The 19,859-nt window shown below is 40.5% G+C and overlaps 1 protein-coding gene across 4 annotated transcripts in view; it reads right to left on the reverse strand.

Annotated features, from left to right (window-relative positions):
- Positions 1-19,859, reverse strand: part of PUS10 (pseudouridine synthase 10) — a 65,941-nt gene that overhangs the window by 16,353 nt on the left and 29,729 nt on the right. For all 4 annotated transcript variants that reach the window (XM_023228323.1, XM_023228322.1, XM_031934170.1 and 1 more), the window contains exons 5-11: positions 16,912-16,946; positions 12,572-12,683; positions 10,472-10,533; positions 10,089-10,134; positions 7,860-7,924; positions 6,509-6,594; positions 5,478-5,603 (exon numbers count right to left, since the gene is read on the reverse strand). In XM_023228323.1, coding sequence (XP_023084091.1) covers positions 5,478-5,603; positions 6,509-6,594; positions 7,860-7,924; positions 10,089-10,134; positions 10,472-10,533; positions 12,572-12,683; positions 16,912-16,946 — 532 coding nt within the window. The remainder of the gene's footprint in view (positions 1-5,477; positions 5,604-6,508; positions 6,595-7,859; positions 7,925-10,088; positions 10,135-10,471; positions 10,534-12,571; positions 12,684-16,911; positions 16,947-19,859) is intronic.

Consider the following 19,859-nt stretch of genomic DNA (forward strand, 5'->3'; position numbering starts at 1 on the left):
CAGACTCCTTGGGGCTACGATTTGATTTATACCTGCCCACCCATGTCTCCCTGTCAGCCCTGTCAGGAAAACAGGGGGTCCAGAGTGACTGAACAGGAACCTGTGACTGGCAGGGGTGAAGGGAATGAACAGGACTCAAAGAGATAAGTCTACTAGTTACTGAAGGAGCAGAAATCTTAAATTCATAAGTCAGCCATAAAACTTCCCACAAATTCCAGCCCATCAGTAAGAAAGAGGTGTAGAAAGTTAGGCCCTTGAGAAGGCCACAAAAGCATTTGATCCGGACTAAAGGAGAAGGCATATTTACTGATCTTTTAGAAAAATGTTTCAAACCAGGCTGGGCACGGTGACTCATGCCTGTAATCCCAGCACTTTGGGAGGCTGAGGCGGGTGGATCATGAGGTCAGGAGATCGAGACCATCCTGGCTAACATGGTGAAACCCGTCTCTATTAAAAATACAAAAAAATTAGCTGGGTGTGGTGGCACATGCCTGTAGTCCCAGCTACTCAGGAGGCTGAGGCAGGAGAATGGCGTGAACCTGGAAGGTGGAGTTTGCAGTGAGCCAAGATCGTGCCACTGCACTCCAGCCTGGGTGACAGGGCGAGACTCCGTCTCAAAAAAAAAAAAAAAGAAAAATGTTTCAAACCTGAAAATTAAGGAAACATCCTTGGACCTCAGAGTGAGAGAAACTTGCGGGGGGCAAACCTGAAAACTTACTAGTGTGCAATTATAAATGGCAGCTAACAAAAAACGAAAAGAAGCCACTCCCTTAAGTATTAGAAAATACATGCTTAAAACTTAGTTGAGTTTTTTAAACTCACATTGTGCCTTGTCTCATTCCCCTAAAAACCAAAATCAAGGGCAAGAATGATCAGGAACTATAAGGGGTTCAGCTAATCTGCAGTGGTCCTCGTACTTGGGACAGACAGACAATGGGACCAAAAGATGGGCAGAGGCCAGACAATGAAGGACCCAGAATATCCAGGTAAGTGGACTTCATCCTGTAGCTAGCCATTGACCAGCTTTTGGCAGGGAACTGACATGGAAAATATTTTTTCAATAAGTGAATTAATAAATATATTAGGAGAAGATTTCTTAGACATACAGATTTCTGAGAGCATGTCAAAATTATTACTCATTAGGGAATTAACAAGTAGATAATAAGACATGCAGTCTGAAGTGACTGAGAAACAAGTTTGTGTATCTCACATAGGGGAAGGGATGTTTATATAGGTAGCCACACTGCTCCATGCAATACTGGCTCAGTTTATAGAACTTTAACACTTAGGAGTACCACAGTTAGAACCATCTTCCCAGAGTTGTCAGATGTGAACCACTAATCAATAATAAGTAATATATCTGAGAAGGACAGGTTCAGCAAATTGATGTTATCAATCAGACATTTCAAACAACAAGATTTTATCTCCTGACAGGGAGCCAGTTAGCACTGAGGCCCAGAGGTCTGCTTTTTCTCAGGGGGCTCTCAATAAATTATGTCAGGACACATTCACAGCTATAAAGCATGCAATATTCTTCTTTTCAGTTTGGGGATAATTTTCCCCTCATCAAATGGAAAATGACAACAAAGCACCTTCATTAAAAATTGTAAGGGGTAAACACAACTGTTTCAGAGTCAGTCCTCCAGCAGCACTAGAGATAACAGGGTCTTCCCTGGGGCCCAAATAGAACTGAAACTTTCTTGAATCTTCTTAAAGAAAAGGAGTAAGGGAAATGGCTGTGCTTTAGTCAAGAGTAGGCTGAGGTAGCCTTCCGGCACAGCATGACTGAGTGGGTTTAGAGTGCAGGTGCACAACCCCACTCATTAGGTAACCATGCCACGTGAGGCACATTAGGTGCTCACTCACATGAGCTAGTGCTTGGCTCGGTACCACTATCTTCTGTAAAATGTATAACTACCCTGCTGACGCTGTACATACTGTTCATACTGGGGCTTGTGCCCAGAGACAGAGAATAAAGCCATGTTGAAACTCTCTACGATTCCTTGAGTGTTCTTTCAGCTGCCCACCACTCATCCACCCACTGCCCTCGGTCCTCTGCTTGGGCTGGAACCCGACACTTGGTGTTGCACTTGATGTAGCAGGATACTGAGATTTAGAAGCAACAACACCCCTCTTGCCTGAGATTGGGATGATGTGGCTGAGACTGCCTTCCTAGCAGCCCAGCAGGTTATTCAGCAGGTACAAGCCCTTTGGGTTCACATGCTCCAACTGCATTGTGGACTGGGCCCACACCTGTGCTGAGGTGACCAATGTTTCCAACTGTTGGATCTGTACCGCCCTTCCAGCAGCAGCTATGGATGGTTTGCCCTGGCACATATATCCCACATCTGTAGAGAAGTGAACATGGTTGAAGACTTGAGGTCCCACGGCTGACGCCTGGAACACAATGCACAAGCTTTGGACAAAGGATGCTGCAAGACCCATGGCATGCTTGCCCCCTGGCTGGCCTATGGCATTTATGATGGATGGAGCTGGTTAGTAGGGGAACATGTAGTATCCCCAGCCCAGGCACTGTGGTGCATAGAGCAACATTGGGGTAATACCACTGTGGGATGGCTACCCATCATGGTCTGTATAAACATAACACAATGTTGTACCTTTATCCCGGATAATCAGCAGAACATACAAACAGCCCTGCAAGGGGTCTCACGGGAGATTAAGATGGTTGAGGGCTTTACTGATGACCCCCTGCAGAGATGGTGGGCATCCCCAGGCTCTGGCCTATGCTGGGCCCTAATAGACATAAGTAGCATAGTTGAGATCCTAGTAGTGATCTGTTGCTCTCTGTATTGTTGTTGTGGATTATGGATTCAGGGCTCTGCCCTATGGGCATGTGTCCCTGCCCAGAGGACACCCTCAGCCTGGGGGGTGGAGTATAAGGGAAATGGCTGCGCTTTAGTCAGGAGTAGATTGAGGCAGCCTTCCAGCACAGCATGACTCAGCAGGTTTGGTGCGCAGGCGCACAACCCCACACATTATGTAACCACACCACGTGAGGCACCTTAGGTGATTACTCACATGAACTTGCGCTTGGCTTGGAGCCACTATTGTCTGTAAAAGGTATAACTATCCTGCTGATGTTGTACATATGGCTTATGCCTGGGCTTTTGCCCAGAGAGAGAGAATAAAGCCATGTCCAAAACTCCCTATGACTCCTGAGTGTTCTTTCAGCTACCCGCCACTCATCCACCCACTCCCGTCAGTCTTCAGCTTGGGCTGGAACCTGCCAGTTGGCGTGACAGGTGACCCCAAAAAGAATTCAGATGAAACTTTTTGTGCTAAAGCTTTATTTTCATCCCTTCATAATTTGCATGTCTTACATGATAATTCATTTGTAAATACCAAATTAAGTGGGAAAAAAAGCTCATGGCAATAGCCCAGGATCTTTACTGCTAAGATTTTGGAAAATATTAGGGTGCTGGGATACTTTTATTTCCATTCAGTAAACAATTCTTAAAGACCCTTAAAGAAGGTCCACCTATGCGACAGGCAATAAATTATAAGAGGGATGTAGTTTGAAGTGTTTCTCTTTCCTCCTTGCAAGTCAGGGAGCTGGAAGGGTCAGCCATGTCTCATCTAGACCATGTGTTTGTCATGATCAAAGCATGCTTATCTTAAGGTCTTCCAGAGAGAAGGATGGATTTCTAGCTGGTCTGTCAAAAAAAGGTTTTCTGGCTGAGTGTGGTGGTTCACGTCTGTAATCTCAGCACTTTGGGAGGCTGAGGCAGATGGATTGCTTGAGCTCAGAAGTTTGAGACTAGCCTTGGCAACATGGCAAAACTCCATCTCCACAAAAAATACAAAAAAATTAGCCAGGCATGGTGGTACATGCCTGTAGTCCAAGCTACTTGGGAGGCTGAGGCAGGAGGATTGCTTGAGCTCAGAAGGTAAAGGCTACAGTGAGCCATGATCCCACTACTGTACTATAGCCTGGGCAACAAAGTAAGACTCTGTCTCACCAAAAAAAAAAAAAAAAAAAAGTTTTCTAATTATGCTAGGAGCCTCATTCCAAAGAGTAACATCATTCATGCCCTGCAGTTTTTCCTGACGTGTAACACAATTTCCTGCAATTGAAATCACAAGACTTTATGCTGCTTTTGACCTGACAGGCCTGTTGAGACAAGGAAAACATAAACCTGATGGAACCTGACTTATCCCACGAACCTAGGCTCATTAATACCTAAATTCAAAAACAATACAGCTACCATTCAGTCTTTGTAAAATGGCTGCTGTTGATTTACTTTATCCAGGCTTGAACTTTATTCCAGGCACTTTATAGGTTAAGAGAGAAGCCAAACACTTGCCAGTGATTACTCTTGAAGAAGCACTGGATGTGGAAGGTGTGTTTTAATTTCCTTATATTCCCCCAAAGAGGCCAAGGCAGAGGTGTACCAACGTCAGGGCTTAGGTGCATTCATTTAAAGTAGTTTCAGTTGTTTTGAATTTCCCCAGGAAAGAACAGTCATTTTTTTACTTTAGTTTTTATTTTCTTAGGCAGAATCTCACTCTTTCAACCAGGCTGGAGTGCAGCAGTCTGATCTCAGCTCACTGCAACCTCCGTCTCCTGGGTTCAAGTGATTCGTGCCTCAGTCTTCTAAGTAGCTGGGACTATAGGTGCACACCACCGGGACTGGCTAATTTTCGTATTTTTAGTAGATACAGGGTCTCACCATGTTGCCCAGGCTGGTCTTGAATTCCTGGCTGCAAGTGATTCGCCTGCCTCAGTCTCCCAGAGTGCTGGGATTGCAGGCACGCGCCACTGCACCCGGCAGAGCAGTCATCTTGAGAGAGGACAGGCAGATATTCTTGAGTGCCTTGGCTGAAATCCAGCCCAGGCCAGTGGCACCCAGAACATGATGATCCCTGTTCACAGGAAGCCTATGGCCAAGAGGCCCAGACTTGGTAGTGATTAACAAAATATATACATTTTTCTTGCCACCTCCAAGAACTCTATTCACAAATGTCAGTGTATTAAATATATGGCCAAGTGCAGTGGCTCCTGCCTATAATCCCAGCACTTTGGGAAGCCCAGGCAGGAGGGGCACTTGAGCCCAGGAGTTCAAGACCAGCCTGGACAACGTAGTGAGAGTCCCATCTCTAAAAATATATTAAAAAATAACCGAGCATGGTGGCGCATACCTGTGGTCCCAGCTACTCAGGACACTGAAATGGGAGGGTTGCTTGAGCCTGGGAGGTTGAGGCTGCACTCCAGCCTGGGTGACAGGGTGAGACCCTCTCTCTCAAAAAAAAGAGAAAAAAATATGAAGATGAGGTCAGGTGGGGTGGCTTATGCCTATAATCCCAGGACTTTGGGAGACCAAGGTGGACAGATCATTTGAGCCCAGAAGATTAAGGCTGCTGTGAACTGTGATTGTGCTACTGTAATCTAGCCTAGTTGACAAAGAAAGCCCCTATCTCAAAAAAAAGAAATAAAGTATGAAGATTGTAACACTTACTCTCTGCCTTGAATACTGCCAACAGATGATCTGAAATTAACTCTTCCACTGAAGATTCCAGCTTTCTTTCTCCATCAATTATCCAAGGAGTTTGTGGTAGATTCCTGGAGTATTTATTATACCTTCCTAAGAAAGAAATAATCAGGCAGCCTGGATGGAATGGAGTAATTAACATAACATATCCTAAGTGCTACGATATACAACAAGGCCTATCCTTTACCTAACTAACAACTCAATTTGGAGACCTGGGACACAGACATGTAGAGAATTAAATGAAAAGGTTTAAAGTAACAAAAAAATAGATGGGTAAATATATGATATGAATGGTGCATCAAATGAGTTTGAAAGGAATGCTCAATATATTTAATTTGATTGGCTGACTGAACAAATAATATAATATTATTAATGTACCAAGGATTAAAAAAAAAAAAACACAACCAAACTTGCTTTTACACCTGATGAATAAAGCTACAGTAAGGCAGGTAGCTTTCACTGTCCTAGGATAGGATATTATAGTCAGGGCTGAAGAGCAATTTCACTTCAGCCATTATATAAAACAGTTGTAACTTTCAAACAAAAATTTGTCTGTCAGATTACCTTTAGGGAAAGTCAATGAACAATTTCTTTCCAGTGGAAGCCAAGTGTTTAGTCATTTTGGAGATAATAAATTGTTTTTTCAAGTTTGCTTTTATGTTATAAAATAGCCTCTGTCCTGCTGTTTTTCTCCAAACCAGTTTTGGGTCTCTGCATCTACCCATATTTCTAGTTGACCATCTCTGATGAAAACTATTAAAACCTAGGAAGTGTCATTTCCTTTTGGCATGGCATTTAAAATAACTGATCTCCTAAGTGATCCTTCAGAATGCCCACAAAACCTAAAATAAGTTTGGCTATTGATTCTACTTCTCAAGAGAGTAAACTTATTAGAATCTAACTACAGCAATAAGAATAAAATAGAACAGGAGTCAGTTGAGCTTTCAGAAAGGAGAGTACGTTCACAGTGTATGTATATTCTAGACTAAATATTTTACCAGCCACAAAAACAGCACCATGAGCACATTCAATTTCAAGAACAGTGCATACAGCCTTTGGTGAGTTTGGAGGACAAGGAAACTGCCTGCAAAACAAAATAAATTTTATAGCTATTTTCCAGACATAATATTGAATCACAAAACTTAGATGAATCAGCATTGTCTGAGACATACACAGAGCCCAAGTCTCTCGCTAACTTTTAGTTTCAGAACAATAAAGGTCTTGCAGGCCTGTAGAGTAACAATTTTAACATATGAGAGTGGCAGTAAGTAAATAAGGGCTCTGCTATTACCTTTCACCCTCGGGAGGCCTTATCTTCCTAGGCAAAAACTGCAATTACTTTTGCACCAACCTAATACTTTCCAATAGTCTCAAGATTTGAGGGAAAAATCCATACAAAGGAAGTGGAAGCCCCGTCAGGCTCTTTAACCATTTTGCTGTCCATGGTCATGTGCAGTTTACTGCTGACTCTACCCCCCTTATCACATCATTGTTTGAAATGTATTGAAGAATCTTCTGGAAAGAAAACTACAGTAATATTTTATTTAATAAAATGAATGTATCAAGAATTAAAATGTAAGGTTTATTGTACTTATTTTATTTTACCATATTTTAACAAGTGAGGAAACTCATGAGCCTTCCTCTCCCTTTTCTGGAGATGAACGATACTAGGAAATACAGGACTAAGGATGTCATGGGCGTAGCACTGGGCTAGAATGTCAGGAAATCTGGCTCCAGGTCTACTCTATTACTAGCTTAGGCAAGTCAACTCCCTCTTTGGACACAATATCCTCTTCTAAAAGATCAAGAAGTTAGACCTAATTTGGCTGGGCACAGTGGCTCACACCTATAATCCGAGCACTTTGGGAGGGCGAGGCGGTTGGATCACCTGAGGTCAGGAGTTCAAGACCAGCCTGGCCAACATGGCGAAACCCTGTCTCTACTAAAAATACAAAAAATTAGCCGGGCAGTGGTGGTGCATGCCTATAATCCCAGCTACTTGGGAGGCTGAGGCAGAAGAATCACTAGAACCCAAGAGGCAGAGGTTGCAGTGAGCCGAGATTGCTCCACTATACTCTAGCCTGGGCAACAAAGGTGAAACTCCATCTCAAAAAATAAATAAATATATTTTTTTAAAAGACGTTAGACTTGATATTAATTTGACAAACATTTACTGAACACCACTATATGCCAGGTACTGAATCAGGGGTTGGAGAGATGACAATGACTAAGACACAATCCTGGCCCCTGAAATATATCATCTTGTTTCAGAGATAATCCAGCTTATCTCTAACATTCCCTTTATTCTAAAATTTCATGATGCTTGTTTGTTTCTATACTTCTACTTACTTAAGGAAATCCTCTTCTTTTATCTTATTCAAGGCTTTCATAACTGCCATTCTAGTGAATACAGACTATATAGGGTAAAATGAGAAGAAAAGACATTTTATTATCCAGACAAGAAAACGTCAGATGTGAAACACAGAACATGGTTGGAGAAATTGTATCATTTCATTATATCATTTCATATACTTAACATGGAGAAATACTTAAGCTTTTTAAGAAAATAAATAAAACTTAAGCATTCATGTCAGTTCTGCAACTGGCATACCTCTGTAACCCTTCTCTTCAATCTGGTCTATGTCTATAATAACAGGTAGATCTAGCAGAACAGGTCTTCTTCACCACACTGTCCCACTTCTCTCAAATTATGACATAATTCAAATATAAAAAATGATGACATTGTAGGAAGTGTGATTTAATTTTTTTGCCCTTGACTTCAACAGGAATTTAGATTGATTCAGCTACCTTTTCTTTCCTATATCCCTTCAGAGGTCACAGTATGTAATTTAGGAGTTGGCTGCCAGGGTAAGGGGTAAAGCAGAGTCAACCTGCTGGCCCTGGCATCTAGCAACTCAGTCTCACTCACCAGCCACAGAACAAGCAAGTCCACTGTATTGAACAGAAGGGCATCTACAACAAATGTTCCACTTGGATTTTTTAAGATAAGAAAAGCCAAACTGCATGCTAGATATACTAGAACTAATTAGTGCATATATACATGGCTTACTATGATAAATCACAATTATTTCTTCTGTTATGAGAAATCACATTTGACTGAAAAGGATTACAATGTAGGCAGCTCAACAGTTTATCACCAGTCAAAGGAATGATTTTTTCAAAATCATATTCTAGGGACCACTATGGTATTCTACAAGATACCATAGGGTTACAACTGAAATTAAGTGCCTGTTTGATAAGATATGAAATCTTAGGACTGAAAAAAAATCTCAAAAGGTCATTCCATTTGCTCCCAGCCATAAGGCAAGCAAACTATACTTGAGTCTACAACTCCCACTGGCCAAATGGTGTGGTGTCTATGATGCTTTAACAAAAATCTCTTAATCCTATTACTTGATGCCTATTATTATATTTCCTCAAGGGTAAATAAAATAAAGGTAGGTCTTCAATATAGATACATCTTACAGGTTATTTGGGCAGAGCTTCCCAACTGGCGTGGCAAAGCAGTGGACTATGGTTGTGCCAAGATGTTGATCTCTTTAGTTCAGAAGGGCTGCTGGGCAGGGCCTCAGACAGTGGAAACCCCAGTCCTGTTGCTGCCAATCTGAAGCAACTCCATCCTGTTACGCTCAGGGTGCTGAACAAACATGGTAATATTTTAGATGTGCCATGATAAGAGAAAAGTAGGGAGGCGCTGCTTTCGGCTTGGTCTGCATTTCTAATTATTTCTGCACAGGGCATTAGGCAAATGTTACAAACTTCTTTCCCCCAGTTCTAAAAGGCCCAGCAATTAGTCAAAGCAAGAGGCAAAGCCAACAGATGTATATTTGACAATGAGCTTATGTTCTTTTTAACAATCGCAGCAACAAAATGAATGTAAGAAAAACTGTAGGAATGCCTAAGTCTGTGTACGAAACCACCTACGAAACTGACGCATGAAAGATGACCAATATCGCACCACATCATTCTATCCTGACATGATACGAGCTAAGAGTGTATGTTAACTAACTTGTCCATTAACATGAAGATTAGCTAACATTAAGATGATAAGGAAGAGTTTGAATAAAACACCCTTTTTGCAAATGTAGCCAGAAAGAGGCCATGTTAATTCAGGACTGTCCTAAATAAAATAACTTACTTTGGATTATGTATTCTAAACCTCAATTTCTGGAAAATGGATATCAGCTGAAAGTTTGGAATGCTACTGACACCATTGATTTTCCCAGATGATGTAATTTGGGGTATTAAAATCTAAATGTCGAATTTAATAAGTAATATCACCGAAACATTGATTCTAAATTTAACACTGTCAGGGGAACAATCTAGACACTGATACAAACATGAGGATGTTTGTGTGCTATAACTTCCTAGCCAGAGGTGAAGGTTGAAAAAGTTGGAAAAAAAAAAACATTAATGTAGCAAATGGAAATATTTAAAGACTGATTCTTAGTATAATAGAGTTGCCATGTTTCTAATGCATATCCTTTTTGTTGGAAATTTGAATATTCAGCTCAGACAAAACTCACTCAAGAGTAAGAAGCAGGAACCTTTCCTTACCTGTTTGTTTTTGGCTGGCTTAAAACAATCTGGGCATATCGCAGCTCTAAAATAAAATTCAAGTTAATATAAAAGGTTGAGTTTATTTCGGGGTAGATATAATTCAAATATATTTCGTACAAAATGGCTGTTAAACTCAGGACATCAGGAGCAGACAAAATGAATCCCTGTAGGAGCTATGTCGGTTTGCCCAGGAACCTATGTTCAAGGACACATTTTATTTTATTTTTTGAGGGCACATTTTAAACCTACTAAGACATAACAAGTTCTGAAATGCTTATTAGGAAGCATTTCCTATGCTTATAAGAAACAATACTATTTTCATGAAAACCAAACAGCATTAACAATTTTACACCATTGACGTTGTTTATATGGCAACTTACAGGAAGTGGCAATCCTCAACTGTTTCTGGGTGAGCAAAGACCACACTCACTTCAAACAAGCTCTAAAAATTATAAAGACAGTTTAAAAATGAGCAAAAGGAAACTAACATCTAATAACTTATGAATGGAAATAGAAATTAATTCTCAAAGATTGGCTCAAAAAAGAATGACCAGAAAAACTGGAAATACTACTGCTCTCAAATCAATTTGTTCACAGGGCAGCTGTAAAGGAAATGGTTTTTGTTTTTTTTTAACTTCTACAACTCAGTCGTTAGTGATCCTACCAAAAAAGTTTTAAAATAAATTTGTATGCTTTTTGGACAAATGTGTAAATTAGGTGTGAAGATGAATGAGAATTTACAGAATTGAAAATAAATAATAATGTAAAGAAATGAAGAATTATTCTGCCAATACTATGATTTAAATTATTAGCAAGGCAAAAAACATACTATTCAGATCCCTAAAAACCGTATGAAGCTCCTTTTTAAAGTGCTCAAACGTCTTAATGTATTTGTAATTTTTTTGTTTTATTTCAAAAATTATACACTTAAATCATAAAATGATCAAATACAAGATAGTTTTTCAATCCCACTCCGCTGAAGCAGAACCATTAACAACTTGATGTTTTTTCTAGGCATTTTTGTGAATATAAATGTATACGTATTATGTTTTAAGACATGCTTTTGGAAAATCGCTTTAATATTATATCATGGAAATCTTTTCAACTCTAGGGACTGTCAGACATTTAAGCTATAGAAAATTTTTCTGTAACAACAACAAAAAAAAATGCTACAGTGAACATCCTTGTACACCAAAAAAGCATGATTTTATACTTTTACCTCCCTGGAGAATACACAAAATTCCATATGGGTGAAGGGTGGTGGGGCAGGGGTTGGAGGGAATAGCTAAAAATGCCATACTATGTTACAATTTTGTCTTTATATTTACTGAGTTCATTGGATAGTTAGTAGACCTGTTAGCTACTCTGGAATCACAATAATGAATAGCTGTTTTTTTTTTTTTTTTTTTTTTTTTTGCTCCTTATTCTACTCTATACAATAATTAAAGTGGACAACGCATTCCTTTTATTCAGGGAATCTTCACTCAACCCACATCTTTTGTTTTCTATTTTCTGTTCTCACTGATATGACATGTAAAATTATTTGTGTTTCAAAACTGAAATTTGAGGTAAAAATATTTGCATTAATGACTTCTCTAACTTCCAAAATACTTTCATTACCTCATTTCCTCTTCATGCTATCTGAGAAGTGGTTTTATTCTCTATTCTCTCAATATTCAGTTTACAGAACAGAGCATATTCTTACAGAAGGAAATATTACTGCATAATTCAGAATGGTTTTGAAAACCTGTTTAGCTGTAGTAGGCGGTTATGTGATTTTATTTGAATAGGTGTGTATCTGATATTCAGGGAATTTCCTTCTAGCAAAATGATGAAGCAATGAGGCCACAATATTAAAATCTAATTTAAGATGACCTTCCTGTTTTCACATCTGGAAGTCTGTTGAGTCTTCCCTGAAATTCAACCCATTTCAGAGACTGAGATAAGGTCTGCTCTGGAAAAGGGAAATGTTCTGTTTTCAAAGGCAGTTACTGCCAAAAAGTAAACAGGGAGATTTGAGACACCAACAAGGTAGGATTGAGCCCATACTCATTGTAGTTGAATAGGTTCTGTCCATGCATTTGAAAACAAGACTAGCCACAGATAAACCAAAATTAAATAGTCCAGAGTTGACTCTACATTTGCTTGCAGTTATTTATATGTTGCTTTGCATCAAGTCTGTTCCTCCAATTGAACTATAAATACATTAAAGGCAAAGATTCATTTCTAACCTTTTAAGGTCAATTAGGGCACCTGGTATCTTCATAAGTGTCTTAGGTCATAAAGAAGTCTTAGGAAAAAAAAAAAGAAATGCTTTGACTTCAATTTAAGACTATCAGAATTTAACATTTTAAAAGCTTAAAAATCCTTCATTGGATTATTTAAAAAGAAGTTTTTTTGGCTAACCAAAACCCTGCCATATAATTAAGTAAAACTAGTAAAATCAGAGAATAAAATTAATAATGCTGTTGACCCAATACCTTTCCATCAATGGGAACACCCAGTTCCTCTGAAAACAGGGGGTGAGTTATCCATTTGTAGGCTTCTTTTAGCTGAACTATATCATCTCTTCCCAGCGACAGACTCTGCTTTCTGAATAACATAAAAATTAATTCACTGACATGAAAAACTTTACTTTTTCTATTAAAGGCAAGAATTTATGCAATTACTTTTAAAATATTGATTGAGTGCCTAGTACGTACCAGGCACTATTCTACACATTAAATAGAAAGCAGAGAACAAAGCAGACAAAAATTCCTCACCTCTTGGATCTTAAACTCTAGTGGAATCATGGAATTACTTTTTTTTAAAAGGCATATAACACAATTTTTAAAGCTTCAAAGTCAAAAGCCCACTATTGGGTTTTTCTGAGCTAGAATTGCCAGATTCCAGGATTTATACATCAGAAGACAGAAAGATGGGATAGAGATGATTGTTTACTGCTCATAAACTATGAAACTGTGTATTACAATAATCACATCCACATTTTAATGCTTGCTTTTCCTCTCTTGTTGAAAATGGGACTTACTTTTGGGAAATCAACATAAAAGTTGTACTTTTTAAAAAACTTTACTGATGAAGAAGAAATATTAAATCCTAAAGTATCAATGTTCTGAAATGCTCATCAATGTATTATCAGATAAATAGCTGAATAAAAATTTGACATTCCCCCAAAATATACTCATGAGACAATAAATAGGTTTTGGGAAGTCCCTTTTATAAATTCTAGCTTTAGTTTGTAACCTAAAATTGTGATAGAAAGGAACTTGAGATAAAAGGGATGAAAAACATGGTGTGGTATTATTAAAACTCCTCTACTCTGCTGAGAACACTGGGATATTACTAACAAACTAACAAGCCCACATCATTTAAATAATTAAAACTTCAAACTAGCCTTATGGCTATTTATAGGACTGCTTTTAATGAAAGAGATGTAAGGGCCAACTTATGCATCACCCCTTTTGATGCCCAATTTTCACTGATAGAAATTACTCCTTATAGGCAACATCCTTTGTTATTTAAGACCAAAAGACACTACTAACTACAGGTTAAAAACAAAAAGTAATTAAGCTAATGGCTGAATGTAGTTGATCAGAAAAAAAAAAAAAAGAATATGCAGATCACTGTTCCTCTAAAAATGCAAAATATGAAATAGTTGATCCAAAAAAAAAAAAAAGAAAGAAAGAAATAGTTGATCTTCCCATTCTGTATCCAGCTGAGAATATAACTGGTTACAGAGAGAGCTTTTGTATGCTTTGGGATTGTGATTTAACAATGAAATACCCAGATAAACTCTATATCTGACAAATAATCAAATTATGTCTCTATATTCAAGAACTTATCCAAATACTCTGTGAGCTTCATAAACTGTTCCTAACTCTCTGAATATCAGAAAGATTTTAGGTATTTTAAAAGACTATCCTGATATTGTGTCAACAGTTCAACTATTTAATATTTGCACAAAATAGCATCACCATTGAAAGTAAATAATATATGAAAATACGTTTTAAAGAATAAACGTTGAAAAAGAAAACACAAGAATGGAAACTATTTTTTAAATTGTTTAGATTCTGGAAAGTCCAATGGGTTGTTACAAAAGCCAATCCCAAAAGTGAGTTAAAACATTATTTAAGAAAACCGGTGTTTTAAATCCTTCACAGTCATTGACGTATATTTAGTGCATTTGAGTCCAGTTTAAAAACTTCAACTATAGGTAATTTTTCCCTCCAGATTATAGAGCCAGAGGAGAGGGTTAACAGACAGCTTGGAAACCTCATCCTTATATATAAAGCAAATATAATACTTAAAATGCCAGATTTCCAATCCTGAAAGTTAAATGGGGCTAATAACTTTCCTAAGACAATTTGGGCTAAATATTTTCACAGAAGTCCCTAGCATATACCAGATTGTCCTTTAGAGGGGCTAGTACTCATTAAAAGTAAATTCAGTCCCCATTTCATACTTAGTAACTACACTTCTCTTTCTCTTCTCTGTCAGATAAGTGCTTATGAGGGTGTCAGTTGCAAACGCTTTTGCTGTAGATACAACACAACAACCATTCTAGACAAAAGATGAACCAGAATATGCAAGGCAATTAATTTTTTTTTGTAAATTCCCTAAATCAATTCTTCAACAGCAATTCCTCCACAATCTTTTCAACTCAGAATGAACTAGGGACACTGAAGGAAAAAAACCAATGACTCTGTTTCTTTCTGTTCCATTATCCCTAAATCAATCAGAATCTTTAGGAAGAACTAAACTTAGTTTAAAATCCTTTGATAAGAAATAAAAACAAGCCAGGAGTGGTGGCTCACGCCTGTAATCCCAGCACTTTGGGAGGCCGAGGCATGTGGATCACCTGAAGTCAGGAGTTAGAGACCAGCCTGGCCAACATGGTGAAACTCTGCATCTACTAAAAATACAAAAAATTAACCAGGCGTGGTGGCGCACACCTGTAATCCCAAGATAGTTGGGAGGCTGAGGCAGGAGAATCGCTTGAACCCGGGAGGCAGAGGTTGCAATTAGCTGAGATTGCACCACTGCACTCTAGCCTGGGCAACAGGGGAGAAACTACGTCTAAAAAAAAAAAAACTGAAATAGAAACAGTAACTCATTAGCAACATGGATATAAATTGAAAACATTTAGAAAAAAGCATGCTTTGACTATGCTAGCAAATTTCTAAAAACATAGGATCAAGTTTTACTATTATACCAGAATCTAAACCATTTGCGACTAATTTAATAAAACCTAACGAAACCCCCAAACTTTATGCAGTTATTACCCTTTTGAAAATGCAGATATATAACACAAAACAAACAAAAAAGCCAAATTAATTATTTTTCTATAAGTCACTTAACCAAGTATGAGATTCTAAAATAGAAATTTATACTCTTCCTGGATTTTTCTCTCCAGAGTATACAGGTACCGCCAATAGTCACATGGCCCTTTTTTGTACTGGTATTTTTTAGTTTCAAACTCCAAAATATTCTGGAGAATTTAAGAATTTTTTTTTTTTTGAGACGGAATCTCGCTCTATTGCCTAGGCTGGAGTGCAGTGGTGCAATCTCGGTTCACTGCAAGCTCCGCCTCCTGGGTTCATGCCATTCTCCTGCCTCAGCGTCCCGTGTAGCTGGGACTACAGGCGCCCACCATCACACCCGGCTAATTTTTTGTATTTTTAGTAGAGACGGGGTTTCACCGTGTTAGCCATAATGGTCTCGATCTCCTGACCCCGTGATCTGCCCGTCTCGGCCTCCCAAAGTGCTGGGATTACAGGTGTGAGCCACCGCGCCCAGCCAAAAAAATTTTTTTAAACTCAGTTGGGAATCAAATCCTGATTTGAAGGAGGCAATTTAGAGACTTTATCAAACTTATGGTGAATATTCATGTTTTGTTGCAGAAATATCAATATGTTTGATTATGTAGTACCACCCCAGAGCCTGGGGGAGAGGAAGGAAATGATATACATGATCTTTAACATCGTATCACATTTTAAAAATCCAAAAATTTTATATTTCAAAACATCTTTGGCCTCTAAGGGTTTCAGATAAAGGATTGTGAATCTATGTTTTCTATGTCTTACCTATGTGTAAACTCACTGTTGTTCCGCCAGTTACTTTTTGTCTTTTATGACATAGCTTTATAGTTTAGTTTCTAAGACTAATATAAAATTTATTTTTAGGCTGTGCGCCGTGGCTCATGCCTGTAATCCCAGTACTTTGGGAGGCCAAGGCAGGTGAATCACCTGAGGTCAGGGGTTCAAGACCAGCCTGGACAACATGCTGAAACCCCATTTCTACTGAAAACACAAAAATTAGCCAGGCATGGTGGCAGGCTCCTGTAATCCCAGTTACTAGGGAGGCTGAGGCAGGAGAATCGCTTGAACCAGCGAGGTGGAGGTTGCAGTGAACTGAGATCACACCACTGCACTCCAGCCTGGGTGACAGAGCGAGACTCCATCTCAAAAATAATAATAACAATAATAATAATAATAATAAATAAATAAAATTTATTTTAAAAATATAACTGCCCAAACTACATTACATAAGTACCTAATGCATATAAACATGTATTTACATTCATACTAAAACACACAAAAAATGAATCTGCTTTAATAAACTACTAATATGTTATGCAAATAAACTAACGAAACAAGGTTGATACCCTAAATGTATACAATAAAAATTGGTTCTTTGTGCTGATTTCTCTAGTAGCTAGTGAATGCACTATAAAAATAGAGATTGTAGTAGTAAAAGTACTTTAAGAACCAGGTAGCTTGTATTTAAATGGTAGTAAAAATTCCCTAACTAAATTACTTACCCCATTTCCTGTTTTACCAGCAACCATGCAGCATGCTGTAGGCAATTTAGTCACACCCAGAAAGAGAAAAGGGGGAAACATGTTCAGTGAAATTAAGTCTCAGTATCATTACTGAAGTGCTTAACTATTTGCTAATCAAACTCCCCTTTTTAGGTGATGAGTTAGTATTCAAAAATTTACCAGTGACCTCAGTCTCATTTAAAATCAGAAATGAGGTAAGATTTTATTTTGCAGTGCTGGTTTACTGTGGCCTAGGAATTCAGCAGGGGTATCCCCCTCCTCCTTACAGATTTCTATTTCTCATTAATGAAGTATGAGTGTTTTTCTTTTTCTTTCTTTTTTTTTTTTTTTTTTTTTTTTTGAGAGGAAGTCTCACTCTGTCACCCAAACTGGAGTGCAGTGGAAGGATCTCAGCTCACTGCAACCTTTGCTTTCCAGGTTGAAGCGATTCTTCCACCTCAGTCTTCTGAGTAGCTGGGATTACAAGTGCCCGCCACCACACTCAGCTAACTTTTGTATTTTTAGTAGAGACAGGGTTTTGCCATGTTGGCCAGGCTGGTCTCGAACTCCTGACCTCAAGTGATCCACCAGCCTTGGCCTTCCAAAGTGCTGGGATTACAGGAGTGAGCCACCGTGCCCAGCCCAGATTAAATGAAATTTATGCTGGCCGGGTGCGGGTGACTCACGCCTGTAATCCCAGCACTATGGGAGGCCGAGACGGGCGGATCATGAGGTCAGGAGATCGAGACCATCCTGGCTAACATGGTGAAACTCCGTCTCTACTAAAAAACATACAAAAAAATTAGCCAGGTATGGTGGCGGGCGCCTGTAGTCCCAGCTACTCGGGAGGCTAAGGCAGGAGAAAGACGTGAACCCAGGAGGCGGAGCTTGCAGTGGGTCACTGCACTCCAGCCTGGGCGGCAGAGCGAGGCTCCGTTTCAAGAAAAAAGAAAAGAAAAGAAAAGAAAAGACAAAAAAGAAAAGAAATTTATGCCAAATGCTTTGCGTAGTAAGTGACTGACACTGAGATTTGTTTCCTGTTAGACTCCCACAGTTTTCACCTTAAAGAAAGGCAATGATACGTCCCCCACAGCACACAGTATTTTGCAAACATGACGGAAACACTGTATAAGTCAATAATATACCATATGTAGTCTGCTTCTATATGTCACCAAAAAAGGCCAATGATTATCATTCCCATCCACTTCAAGACACGGCTTAATTCATAGATAAGCTGTGGTTCATATGTAGACCTGTCCTTCTAAACTAACAGGACTTCCTTCAAATGACCAGTAGGGTACTATATAGACTCCTGAAGACTGATGATCACTTGGAAAGGTTGGCTGCATTAATTCTTTCAGACATGAGCCAAAGAGAATAAATTAATCGCTAGCTAGGCACAACCTGTTACCAGTGATGGCAGCGTGGACCGTCCGGAGTGGCCGCTGCCATCAGGCCTGCTGCAGCGGGGACCTGTGGGCAGCGGCGGCAGGAGGGGTTGTGGGAGCAGCAGTGGCGGTGGTGGGACCCCTGTGCTCCACGTTCCCGAGGCAGCCAACTGTGCCACCTCTGCTCTCGCTTGGCCGGCCAGGACCTGTTCTCACGCCCAAAGCCTCCGTCCCAGCCTCAACCTCGCTCCCCATCGCCATCTCAGGAGCCCACGAGCACCTGGCCAAAGGCGCAGCCAGGACTTGTGGGACCAGCCCTGACAGAGTCGGGTTAATTTGCGTGGGGTTGGCTGGGGCGGCCTCTGCTGTCGGGAAAACGCAAAGAGGCAGGCAATCCCTGGAGTCCCACCCAACTTGCGGCTGTGGACCCAGGCATCTCTGCACTTTCAGGGACCCTGAAAGGCCCCCCATTCCTCCCACAGGCTTGGAGGTGTCTGCTCCCGCTGCCTGGCCTCTCCCTGTGCCTGCACCAATCTCTGAGCAAGGTTGGGGCCGAGCCTGGGCACTGTCGCAGCCCAGCCAGGTATGTGCACACTCAGGGCAGTGCTGACAGGCCAGCTCCATGATGCCTCAGCCCCCTGCGGACTTTAGGCACCAACAAGCACGGGAGGGAGGCTGAGGAGAGGTTGAGGGCAGTTTGGTGCTGGCCTGCAGGCGCCCCTTGGCAGGAACAGCCAGGGGGCAACGAACAGCAGCAGGAGGCAGACAGGTTCCTGGGCAGAAAGCGGCAGGTCCACAGAGAAGCCCCACCTTCAAGTCGGGGAGGGTCTGAAGCCTGGGGGTGGGACTGCCAGTCCCTGGGACAGGAGTAGGAACTTGTGGTCCTTTATCCAGGCCCACCCATGGCTGCCCATGGACCAACTGGCACACACTTCCTCCCCTCTGAGGCCCATATAAAGCCCCAGACTCAGCCAGACCCAATGAGATGAGGGGACAACCAGCAGCAGAGAGGTGCCACCCACCCCAGGGTCTCTCTGCTCAGAGCTGAAGAAATGACAGACGATCTGCCTGCAGAGAAGAGCTACCCTCTCTGCTGAGAGGTGATGAAATGACAGGACCACCTGCCTGCAGAGAGGAGCTACTCTCTCTGCTGAGAGCTGAACACTTATCGGGACACCCTGGCTATGCAGAGGAGCTACCCTACCCACTGTGGGTCTTCTCTGAACTGTTCTATCACTTGATGAAGCTCCTTTTTTTTTGTTTGTTTTTTTTTGAGACGGAGTCTCGCTCTGTCACCAGGCTGGAGTGCAGTGGTGTGCAATAGCAGCTCACTGTAACCTCTGCCTCCTGAGTTCAAGTGTTTCTCCTGCCTCAGCCTCTCAAGTAGCTGGGACTACAGGCGCCCGCCACCACGCCCATAAAGCTCCTTTTCATCTTGCTCATCCTCCACATGTTTGCATACCACATTCTTCCTGGACGCAAGACAAGAACTTGGGACCTGATGAATGGTGGGACTAAAAGAGCTGTAAAACAAACAGGGCTGAAGCACGACCCTTGCTC

The sequence above is a fragment of the Piliocolobus tephrosceles genome, chromosome 15 (assembly GCF_002776525.5).
Source record: "Piliocolobus tephrosceles isolate RC106 chromosome 15, ASM277652v3, whole genome shotgun sequence".
In the NCBI taxonomy this organism is placed as follows: Eukaryota; Metazoa; Chordata; class Mammalia; order Primates; family Cercopithecidae; genus Piliocolobus; species Piliocolobus tephrosceles.